At 45.1% G+C, this 12,102-nt stretch overlaps 1 protein-coding gene across 26 annotated transcripts in view; it reads right to left on the bottom strand.

The window, feature by feature from the left end:
• The window catches only part of KLC1 (kinesin light chain 1), a 58,199-nt gene that overhangs the window by 9,957 nt on the left and 36,140 nt on the right, over window positions 1-12,102 (bottom strand). For 7 of the 26 annotated variants that reach the window (XM_004262437.4, XM_049706696.1, XM_049706699.1 and 4 more), the window contains exons 13-14: window positions 8,558-8,719; window positions 1,560-1,690 (exon numbers count right to left, since the gene is read on the bottom strand). In XM_004262437.4, the coding sequence (XP_004262485.2) occupies window positions 1,560-1,690; window positions 8,558-8,719 (293 nt within the window). Of the gene's footprint in view, window positions 1-1,481; window positions 1,691-2,033; window positions 3,135-3,820; window positions 3,872-8,557; window positions 8,720-12,102 lie in introns of those variants that run through there. The other 19 variants (XM_049706694.1, XM_049706702.1, XM_049706691.1 and 16 more) reach the window with 15 other exon arrangements.

The following is a 12,102-nucleotide window of genomic DNA, read 5'->3' as shown; positions in this document are numbered from 1 at the left end:
CCAGGCCACAGTGCGTCTGCCCTGGCAGAACCGGCCGACGGCCTGCACGGCACAGAGCGCGTGACGCACCCTCACTTGACGCATGAGACACGCCGAAGGGTCAGGACGGGGACTCAGCGGGCGCAGCGATCTGCTCAGCCCCTCCCCACGCTGTGAGAGGCCAGACAGCACCCTATCACTTTAGCTCTGGAAACCGAACAAGGGCACTTTAGGACCCACTTCCCTAAGGCAGCGCGCACATGCCTCCTCCCAGGCAGGGCCGATGCCCCACGCGCCCGCTGAAGCCCCCAGTGGCTTCCAACACCGCAGCTTCTGGCAATTTCACACCGGATGTGGGCGGAGCGCGGGAAACTCCCTCTGCAGATTGTAGGCATTTCTGAGAAGAGGGCAATGGCAGCATATAAACATCCAACTGCTCCTCTTGCCTCCAAAGCCATCGGGAAGCAAGTCCCTCGCCAGCAGAGATGTGGGGGCAGAGCTAAGGGCAAGCCCAGCCCCTCTCCCCACAGGTGCGGGTGAGGCGCGGGGCAGAGAGCCGGGCTGGGCGACCCCAGGGGTCTCGGGAGTCAGGCCCCAACTGATGACAAGAGGAATGACACGGGACATGCCTTACAGACAGCAAAGCGCACAACTGTAAACGCACCTACCTTTATACTCCCATACGTTACCCAAAGGAACTCGGTCTCAGTCCTGAGACATTAGAATTCTTACAGAACTTGAAGTGAAATACTTTAAAACAGAGTCATACTAAGATAAGAATCAACCTTTAAAAAATAGGCACCATTTTAGGGAGGTTGAGTTTCACGAACAGCTGACAGTACAATACAGTGCTTCTGTGAGAAACGCATCCAAAAACAGGAAGCCGTTTACACCAGAAATAACCCAGAAACCAGGGCAATTTGTTAGCACTAACAGGGAAGGACAAAGAACCCTTCCTCTGACGAACCTTATAAAAAGCAAGGAATATCTAAGAATCAAATTCCTTTGATAACTTAAAAGTTATTGTTCAAAAGACCCTAAAAGACTCATGACTGAAGAGACCCTTTTCTAAACACATGCAAAACCTAAGGTTTTTTAAATCTCCTAAAGAAACTCATTATAACAAAAGTCTTGAAATTGTCATCCTTCTATTTAAACCATTTTTCTTCCTATAGTAACACCTGTATGATGAGATTGAATATAGTCACAGCTGGCATTTGATTTTAAAAGATTAAAACTAACTTTAAAGGATTTAAGCTAATGCTGGTTTTAAAAATGAATAATGCATACTTAGAGAAAACAAGTTAATATGCTCAATATTTTAATATTAAATTCTTACTTTCCACTGCTAAGGCTTTCTTTGAACATGTAACAAAATCAAAGAATTCCATAAATTTCTAAGCTTCAGCTCTTTTAGCCTCTAAGCAGGAAATTTCACAATTTTTTCTCAACCTAACCTGGGCAAAAGTCGGATTGCAGCTACTAACCCTCTGCACTCCTACCGTGTGGGAAGCAGGCGGGAACGCAGCTCTGAGGTCTACGGGCGAGAAGGGCGGGCGGGCGGGGGCGGCGATAGTTACCCAGGGTCCTTTGGCTCACTGTCTCGTGAACCTCCTCCCTTCAGCTTCCTAACCAGCTTCTCACTGCTGCGTCTAATTGAAGCCCGGAGTTTGCTAAAGGAACCACTGCGTTTTAAAGATCCAGTGCCATCCTGAAAAAAACGTGAACAAATGTGAAGCGCCACACGGCTCTCCCTCCCAACCCGCAAGAGACAAAGCTAAATGAAAACAAGAATTCACATCGTGTTGACCTGCCGGTCTGTGACGTGCTGGTAATGTGATTCCTACAGAAATTATCAATTTGCCATGTATGTAAATACACTTTAAATAGAAATCTATCCATTTTAAATTTCATGAAAGCTAATCCAATGAATATGAAAACCTTTGAACATGAAAAAGCTCAAACAAAAGTAGTAAAATCCCCAAAGGAAAATTAATTATATTACTGTTTTGAAACAAAAGATACACAGAAAGACTCAAGGAAATTAAGGCAGCTTCTAGGAAGATCACCAAAATCAAACTCCACGTTTAATAAATAAGGAAGCATCTGGTCCATGAAACAGTACAGGACCTAAAACATTTAGGTTTGACATAGGCAACTTCCTTTTAACAATTTCATCTACATGCAATAGATATACTGTTTCTTCATTAAGTTTTATACGACAGTTTTATTAAATGTTGATTATAGATGTAGTGGGAAAATTAAACAATACGTTCATTCTATACAAATAACTAAAAATCCTTAGATGCCTTGTAGGAAGCAAGTGAAAGAGTGCCCAGCTTTCGTATAACTGATTCAGACATTAATAAGTGAAACACTTGGCAGCATCTGGATATGAAAATCAAATACACAGAGTGAAAAAAATGTGTATAGAACAACTTTTATTCTCAGAATGAATCATTTAGTAAGATTAACAGTAGCCCCACCACTTCTAGAAGCTACGGCAATGCTGCATTCCATGGAAAGAATGAGAAGGTCTACCAAGCAGACAGACACCAAGACACAGGTCAGTTGGAGTGAGTTTATTAGAAGTTAGAAAGACACAAATACACAAATCACTGAACACTTAAAGATTAGTAGAGAAAAGCAGAATTGCCAAAATTTCACACAAAGACTACACAGCAAATTCTACTTGAGCACGATCCTAAGGGGAGCGCCCAGAGCCCAGGGTGGTCCCACCAGGTCTCCAAACGCGACAGGAGCAGCACATGCCCTACTCTGACAGCCTAGGTAGTGTCACAGTCACCATCATGCCATTGCAGTAACACCTGGGGGATACTACTAACTACCTCTTATCAAAGTGCACAGCTAATTGCTCTTAGTTTTTAAACTCATGTATTACACAGTAAATGGTTTTATTAACACAGTTTATATTACTAAGTACATATCTGGCAAAGCTACATGTATACAGAGATAAGGAACCCCCCAAAAGGACAGCAGCACCAAAGGAATGGCCAGTCACAGAGAGGTGTAGCTCTGACAAGAATCCTAGGGGATTGCTAAACACAGCAGTCAGCACTGGAGAGAGAAGAAAAGCTGGAGGAGATGCCGCCCATCATGCAGGAGACAGTGAGTGTCACACAGGGCAGCTAGGCCTGTTAGACAGAAACGGAGAGAGAAAGCCCAGTGAAACTCATGAGAAAAGAGCCAGTTTCCACGCAACACAGCTTGGCTTACAGTATTTCTAGGTCACAAAGTCTAAGCAGCATTTTTACCGCTTTAGTATTTGGAATTACCTTCTGTCTGCTCCTGTCAGCCCCGTATGAAACAGGTACTGGACCTTATGTTACATTTCACATAATCTAGACTAAAATCACTCCTAATCCTCAATAAAATAAAATTCAACATTTTTAGAGCACGGACTGGCACCGTGCTAGAAATCTCCTTGATACTTACAATAAAAAGGTTTTCAAGTTACTGTACATAAGGAGATTCTGAAACAAAAACCATCGACAGTGACCAAAAGAAAGATTGCTATGCACAGGAAGAGTGCATTCATTAAAGATTTAACTTTATCAGAAATCCTCTTGCATAGAACTAAACTATAAAGTTCTCTCTGAAATCAGAAAGGACTTTCTCTGAAGAACACTAACATTTTAGACATTTCAGAAATGTTAAGAAACACTGACTTTTAAAGTTTATAGCACATTTTAAACATGCAGTTGATAATCCAAAATAAAATTAACTAGAAAAAGGATTTCCGAAGCAGCAACGCATCCTGGGTCCTGGCAGATTGGAAGCCCCAGACCGCGGGGACCTGAGCCCGCCCGCGCTGACTCACCATGCGACGCTGAGCAAGTCATTTAACCAGCCCGAGCTTCATCTTTCTCATCTTTAAAATGGAAAAATAAAACTTGTTACCAACTCCCCACCAATGCTGGGAGGACAAGAAAACACAAGTTCTTGCTGCTCTTTAGAAATAGAATGCTAAAATGTTAATATAATTCTATAAATGGTACAACTCCTTGTGTTCATTTCAAATTCAGTGCTACTCTTTAGTAGCACTATTTGTAATATTCCTGTACTAGACACTCCACAGAATATGGAAGAGTAATTTCAGTCAGATTCCAAGAGCATTTCATACACTTATCCACACACACTCACTCTCCCCCCGCCACCCCCGCAAGGCAGGCTGGGCTGGGCTGGGCTGGGGGAGCAGCACCTGGAGGGGAAGTGGGGCGCTGGAGCAGGTAGGTCTGCCTGTCCTCCTTGCTCTCACCAGCTGGGAACCTGGCCCCTGAGAACCAGCAGGAAGGACAGCACAAACCCACCCAAACAAGGTGGATTTCTACTCAAAACAGACTAGAGGGTTGGGAGGTTTCACTGTATTCCAACACTTTCAGAAGAGTCTAGATCGTTATACTGCCATGAAAGAATATTTGCATCAAAAAACTGGGTTTCTGAACAAAAATTAACAGTATAATGTATTGGTGAAGAATTATATGGCAGTAATTATCATCTACGGATTTCAGGTGATTTGGTGTTTTTAAATCCTTCTTTGGTTTATTCTAGTTGTCTTCCTAGTTTAATTTTTATTTTTAAAAAATAACTTTATTTCTAATTAACAGCTACCTCATTCCCAGTAATCTTGGGAAAGAGTTTAGTGTATTAAAAGCTTTTAGAAATATTAACATGGGGAGCAGTATGAAAAGGATGGGGACATGGGGGTGGGGCTACTTCAGAAGGACCCCAGTAGAGAACTGGCACTCTGAAAACAGAAAGGCCAGCACAGGTGAAGCTCAGGTTCCGCTCAGAATGTAAGACGTGTGATGTTTCCTGGTGGCCTAGTGGGACCACTGCAAAGGCAATTCCTTAATTACAGTGCAGCCCCAAGGCTCCTGCGTGGCCCAGTGGGGACCTGGGTCCCGGTGACTGACACATGTGCGTCTCACAGTTAACGTGAAGTCAATTTTACCCAGAAAGGGTCACTATGCACAGAGCATCTGCATCTTTAGAAGCAGGACTGTAAGAGACTTATCTCGACAGTGACTTTTAGATCTGAACAGTTTACACAAAAATAACATTTGATGAAGTTACATTTTCAAGTACTTCAATTATGATCTCTATGGTACATAGAAAAAGAACAAAATTGTACTTCCCTAAACAAATTATCTACCATGTGAAGAATCTCATCCAGAAACTTCACGTGAATTAGAATATGTCCAGGAGCCTTACGTTTCTTATATCTTAATAGCATACAATTCAGTTCTCTGCTGATCCAGACTTGCAGTATCTGCGGGGAGTAACTATTACATAACCTAGTTTGTCTCGTCTTTGACCACACTGCCCTTTGTGGTCCATGTTATTTCTGAGTGTTGAGAAGGCCTGCGCCTGGTGGCCTGTGAGAATGTTTGTGAAAACCCAAGTGAGGGCTGTGTGCACCTTCCCCAACAGAGCAGCTCAGCACCTTCCCTACAGCAGTGAGTTCCAAACTTTATAAGGAGCGCTGAAATCCTTTTTGAAAAAAATTAAAATCTAATGTAGAACCCCAATATAAAATAAAACCTAAACAGCATTTTCTCATTATAAACGGGTAACAAGTTCTTATGATTAAAGTAAACAAGAACAATGAGGCTGCCTTAGAGAACCTGTGATCTGAACGTGAAGTTACAGACAGGTCCAGCCTCAGTGCCCACCTCAACTCCCCATTTATTTTTATCTTTTATCTTGACTGCATAACAGAGAAAATCTTGATGCACACAGGAAAGTGGCTGCAAATAGCAACAATGCTTAATCTGCTTGCCCTGTAATCCCAGGGAAATCTGCACTCATGCAGAGACAGCATTAAACATTTTATCCTCACACCTGGACAGAGATAATGTGAGGACAGCAGTGTGTGAGCCTCTAAACCAAGGTGAGCTTAAACGGGCTCCTCTGGCTGCACACAACTATACCTCAATAAAGCTGAATCTGAAGAGCACCTAAGGGTAGAGGAATGGATGAAGAAGACGTGGCGCATACATACACTGGAATATTACTCAGCCAGAAAAAGAAACGAAATTGAGCTATTTGTAGTGAGGTGGATGGACCCAGAGTCTGCCATACAGAGTGAATTAAGTCAGAAAGAGAAAAAACAAATACCGTATGCTAACGCATATATATGGAATCTGAAAAAAAAAATGGTTCTAATGAACGTAGGGGCAGGACAGGAATAAAGATGCAGACACAGAGAATGGACTTGAGGACATGCGGAGGGAGAAGGGTAAGCTGAGATGAAGTGAGAGAGTGGCATGGACTTATATACACTACCAAATGTAAAACAGACAGCTAGTGGGAAGCAGCTGCAAAGCACAGGGAGATCAGCTCGGTGCTTTGTGACCCCCTAGAGGGGTGGGATAGGGAGGAGATACGGGATACGTGTATATGTATAGCTGACTCACTTTGTTATACAGCAGAAACTAACACAACATTGTAAAGCAATTATACTCCAAAAGAGATGTTGAAAAAACCAACCACCACCTAAGGGTGCATACTGCCTTTCCTGCCTCTTTTTAAAACATAAATGCATGCTTTGAAAATAAAACTCAAGTCAAGTGTTGGAAGAGCCGCACTAACTTCTCAGAGCCTCAGAGCTCCCAAAGGAAACCAGTCTGAGAGCCAAGGCCTCCCGTTTGGGGGCGGTGCTGGTCTGAGCGGTGGCCTCAGGCGCCAGCTCTCGACTGTCCCTCCCTGGTTAACCCAAGCAGTTCTCTATTTACTTACTGCTTCACATAAGCCCCATCTGAGGGAGGGTTCCTTCTGCGAGGGTTCCTTCTGCTGCTCAAAGTGAGTTTAGGAACCGCTGCACTGGATGACCTGCAATCTAGATTCTTTCAGTCAACTGAATCCAGCCCAGGCGAAGCGCCCTGGGGTGGATTCTGTCAAAGATGCAGTCGCTAGTGTCTAAAAGTCAAGTAAAAAGGTATCCAGCACCCAGCGTGTGCGTGTGTGTCCTGAGTGACAGCATGTCCACAGTGAGAGAGGAAATGTGCGGTGAAGGGCAGAGAGCAGGAACGGGGAGGGGGGGGAGGGTGCCCACCTCTGCCCACCGCACCGTGACGCCCGCCCGCCCGCCCCTCCACAGAGGAATGAAAGCAGCTCTCCCTCACCCCCGAGTCTCAGTCTTGAAGACAGTAATAGAACTCTGAGATGTCAATAATTTTATTTTCACGTGATTTCATAGAAAGATTGACCTAGAAATACTGTCTCAAGAGAAAGCTCCTCCAGAACTTCATTCTAAATGATCAAACCCTGCCCTCTGGCTCCTGAAGACCAGTGAAAGGAGGGGCCCTCTACACAAAGCACGCAGACAACAGCCACCACGGGGAGAGTACAGTACACAGTGCGGGCTGGACGCGGACATGAGTAGGGCAGCGCCGCCCTCATTTCACTTTGGGCGACTGCCCGACAGGGTGAGTGGTCAAAGCAGATGCTGATTGGTTGTCTTGGCACAGGGAAACCAAAGCAAGGGAGCTGCCAGGTAAAGACAGTCGAAAGAGATGCTCTCCCTTAAAGCTTGGCCAACAACATTCTGTATAAAATGTCAACTAGAGTGCTGACCCTTACCAAATTGCTACAGCTGTAGAAAATCCCAAAGAATAAATAGATTCAAAAAGATAGACTATAAGAAAGCCCCAAACTACCATTTGGAAAAACATCTGCACAATTACAACTAATCAAATTGCATTACGTGACTTCAAAAAAATCAACACTGCAACTGAATGCATTAAACCTAATCCTGCATTCAACCCTCCCCCATAAAAGCAGAATTCCAAAGACACCAGCTCAATGTACAAAAAAATTACCCACGTGTTACAAAAATTCACTAGAAAGAAAACGTCCAAAAGGCAATACTGGAGAAACAGCAGTGGTAAGAATTTCCACAGAGGCAGAGGCAGAGCCTGGCCACAGAGGTGACATGTTTCTAATAGAGGCACATGCTCGGGACGCAAAAGCCTCCGGCAGGTAACCATGGAAAGCAATGAGCCGCTGGGCCCTCCGTGGACTGAGCTGGGACATGGAGAGCAGCCATCCTAACATTCTCACTCCTGACCTGTTCTCTTCTACAGAAGAGTTCTGTCTGAATCACCCTTTTCTTGGAAGTATTTAAATTAATTCTAACAAAATCTACAGCAGCCTCGTCAGTGAAATTAGGAGCACTGAAGTTAGCAATGAAAATGGGCAAGTTAAAAAAGCGAGTTAGTGATCTGCCACACTAATCCTATTATTAAAATAAAACCAAATTACGGATTATGCTTTAAAAACCAGGACACTCAATCAGCATTGAAGTGCTCAAGGTTAAGCCAAACAGCTTTCATGGATTCCTAAAAAGAAGAAAATTACTACTTCAAACAAATAACAGACTTCAGTGTTAGCAGAAGAACTTACAAAAAGCTTAATTCGTATTTAATTTGAGAAAAGTAGGCTGTCTAGCAGTTAAGCCAGGAGATGCCAAAAAGCACTCCCGGTGGGAGACGGCCCAGGCTGCTGCCCAGGGCCTCGCAGCACGGGCTGAGCACGCGCTGTGTACTGTACTTACCCCGTTCCACTCTACGCTCATACTCACTTCCTCCCCTCCGTCAGGGCCGCTCTCGTACTTGACCACATCCACGCTGAGGCTCTCGCGGCTTCTCCGCTTCTCCATGTTCTCAGGGTCATTCAGCACTTCAGCTACTCTCTGTTTGTGAGCATTGTCAAGACCCTGCGAGCCAGGCAGGGGGAAAAGGGTGTGATCCATCAGCACTTAAGTTTTATTGGGAATTTCTAAGATAGCTAAATGTATATTAGGGGAAAAAAAGTTCTTAAACATTGGAGGGAAAATCAGAACAGTGATTCTCAGGAATGTACACCTAACACTTGTGCATTTCACCGCATGTAAATTTTACCTCAAATGTTAAAAAATTATAAACAAATACTGAGCTCCAGGTTATGATGTGCACGCTGAAGTATTTAAAAGGAAGTGTACTGAGGTATACAACTTTGAAAGGCATCGGGAAAAAAAAAGGACTGAAGGATGGATAGATGGGAGAGATGCTCATGACTGAATCTAGGAGGCGGTACATGGGTATAAAATCCTCTCAACTGTACTCTATGTTTGGAAGTTTCATGGTGAGACGCTGGGAAACTGCCCAGTTTTTGACACTTTAACATTAAGTGCCTGGTGTTCCATGCCTCCAAAATAAGTACATGGTTGAAAACTCACGGATTACTTTGTTCTCAGTATAACATTTTTAAAAATTAGCCACTAGGGCTTCCCTGGTGGCGCAGTGGTTGAGAGTCTGCCTGCCGATGCAGGGGACACGGCTTCGTGCCCCGGTCCGGGAGGATCCCACATGCCGCGGAGCGGCTGGGCCCGTGAGCCATGGCCGCTGAGCCTGTGCGTCCAGAGCCTGTGCTGCGCAACGGGAGAGGCCACAACAGTGAGAGGCCCGCATACCACAAAAAAAAAAATCAGCCACTTATTTAACAAAAGGCATTTTAACAGCAAACTTTCCTACTCCACAGAGCGATGAGCAGCGGCAAGCACTCGCCTACTTTCTCAACAATCACCCCACGCACATCTGAGTGGAAACATAACTGGATTAACACCCAGCAGCAAACGTTCTCCATGTGCATTTCAGCACCATCTGATGACCAGGTGCAGCATGTCTTATGTTCTAAATGGAATCTCAACCCGAACAGCTCATGCAAATACTGCCCCTTCGCTGACCCTGAGGGTTTCCTCCTCAGGGGGGCACAATACCCAAACAGACCATGTGCTGCGGTGACCTCCACAGTGAAGTGGACCGTGGCCCTCCCAGGCGCAGGAGGGGCTGTTCTCAACAAACCACTAGCAACATCCCTTTCTCTAGACATCTGCAGCTCATGACTCTAGACACCACTGGCTGGATGAACACTATCTGGCACTGGTTTACAGCAAAGCCTGGTCATGAAGGAGCACCACGGACCACCAGTCGAGCCAGAATCCCACGCTGCCTACACCCAGGGCGCCCTCCCCTGAACAGTAGCCCCTCAGAGTCAAAAGACCTGGGAAGGACGACAGGACTCAAGAAAGGGGCTCCTGCAGGGCACAAGCTAGGAGAGCACCACTGACAACACCTATGCTGGGCCTTCTCTAATCCCTCTGCACAGAATCTCTCGAAGGAAAAAATTCTAAGGTACCTATGGGTAACTTTAATCCCAGCCAAAAGGTGGCTTTAAACCAACAACTGCATAACAGGCTACACACACACCATTCAGGGGAAAAAGCCACACCTGTCCCTCCAGCACTAAAAATAGAAAACAAAACCTGCCATCTTTATATGCATATACATACACAGTAATACATTAACTCCTTACTCTAAAACTGGTAATTAAGGGGCAAGAACTAAGCCTTCTTCCTGAATGGTCTTTACAACTGTGTTTCAGCATAACTAAACTACCTCAGTTGATGAAGCAAAGTGCTTCAGTAGTCCTTCTTATTGCCAAATAGTACTCCATCGCATGGATATACCACCTCGTGTATCCATGCATCCGCCGACGAACCCGTGTCTGTGTGTTCGTTCAGCCTACCGAGAGTAACGCTGCCACGGACGTATATGCACAGGAGCAGTCAACCATCATCACTTATGGAGGCCACATCTGCCAATTCACCTAGTGGCCAAGACGTACTTGTAGTCCTAAAATCAACACTCGCAGTGCTTTCACGGTCATTCACAGACACACGAAGTGGAGAAAACCTCGAGGCACCTGACGCGCCGCTGGGGTCGAGCGAGGTGGCGCTCTGCTTTCTTGTTGCACCTTGCAATGTGAGCAAGCGCCTCCCTCCCCGAGTCTAAACCATCTGCGGCCATGCTTTCCGCACTTCAGTCAGTGATTTCACTGTTTAAACGGTGAAAAAGTGTCCTCTGGCGTTCCTAAGCGCAAGAAGGCTGGGGTGTGCCCTATGGAGAAAGATAAGCTCCCTTCAGGCACAAGTTACAGTGCTGCCGGCCATGAATCCGATGCTAATGAATCAACAACATATACTAAATAAGGTGTCTTTAAACAGAAACACACCTAAAACAAGGTTATGTATTGATCGAAGTAAATGTGACCAGAGGCTCCCAGGAACATAACTCTGTATCTCCCTAGGAACAATGGTTCAGTATTTGCTAATTCAGTGTTCAAAGCAACTTTATAGAACATAAGTACCATGAATAACGAGAACCGGCTGTATTTCTTTTGAGTACCTGTGTTCCATTCTCTCCAGTGTATACCTAGGAGTGGACTTGCAGGGTCAGATAGGAACTCTATGCTTCTCTTTTGGATGAACCTCCAAACTGTTCTCTACAGAAGCTGCACCATTCTGCGTCCCCACCAGCAGTGCACAAGGGTTCCAGTCTCTACACCTCCTCCTCGACACTTGCTATTTCTGTTTTGGTTTTGAATTCTAGCCATCCCAGTGGGTGTGTGGTGGTGCCTCACTGTGGTTTTCATTTGCATTCCCCTGATGACTCATGACGTTGAGCATCCTTCCATGTGCTTGTTGGCAGTTGTATAGCATCTTCAGAGAAATGTCTATTCAGGTCCTGTGCTCGTTTTTTAATTAGGTGGTCCTTTTGTCTTTATACATTCTGGACACTAGACCTCCTCAGAGATGTGATTTGCAAATATGTCCACCCATTCTGTGAGTCTTTTCATTTTCTTGATAGTGTCCTTGAACGCACAAATGTTTGTAATTTTGGTGAATCTGACTTTTGCTTTTGTTGCTCGTGCTTTTGGTGTCATATTTACCATATATTTACATTATATTGTCGCTTGAACAATATAAGTTTATTTGTACAAACTAGAACAGTAAACATTTTCTATTTCTAAATCAAGGTTTCAGTAAGTCTCATAAAAGAGAATCATTAAACTCAAAGTTAAAAACGGAAGGCTGGGGCTTCCCTGGTGGCGCAGTGGTTGAGAGTCCGCCTGCCGATGCAGGGGATGCGGGTTCGTGCCCCGGTCCGGGAAGATCCCACATGCCGCGGAGCGGCTGGGCCCGTGAGCCATGGCTGCTGGGCCTGCGTGTCCGGAGCCTGTGCTCCGCAACGGGAAAGGCCACAACAGTGAGAGGCCCGC

Source organism: Orcinus orca, chromosome 2 (genome assembly GCF_937001465.1).
Source record: "Orcinus orca chromosome 2, mOrcOrc1.1, whole genome shotgun sequence".
In the NCBI taxonomy this organism is placed as follows: Eukaryota; Metazoa; Chordata; class Mammalia; order Artiodactyla; family Delphinidae; genus Orcinus; species Orcinus orca.
The sequence above is the reverse complement of the archived record's forward strand: the minus strand, read 5'-3'. Positions and strand labels throughout refer to the sequence as shown.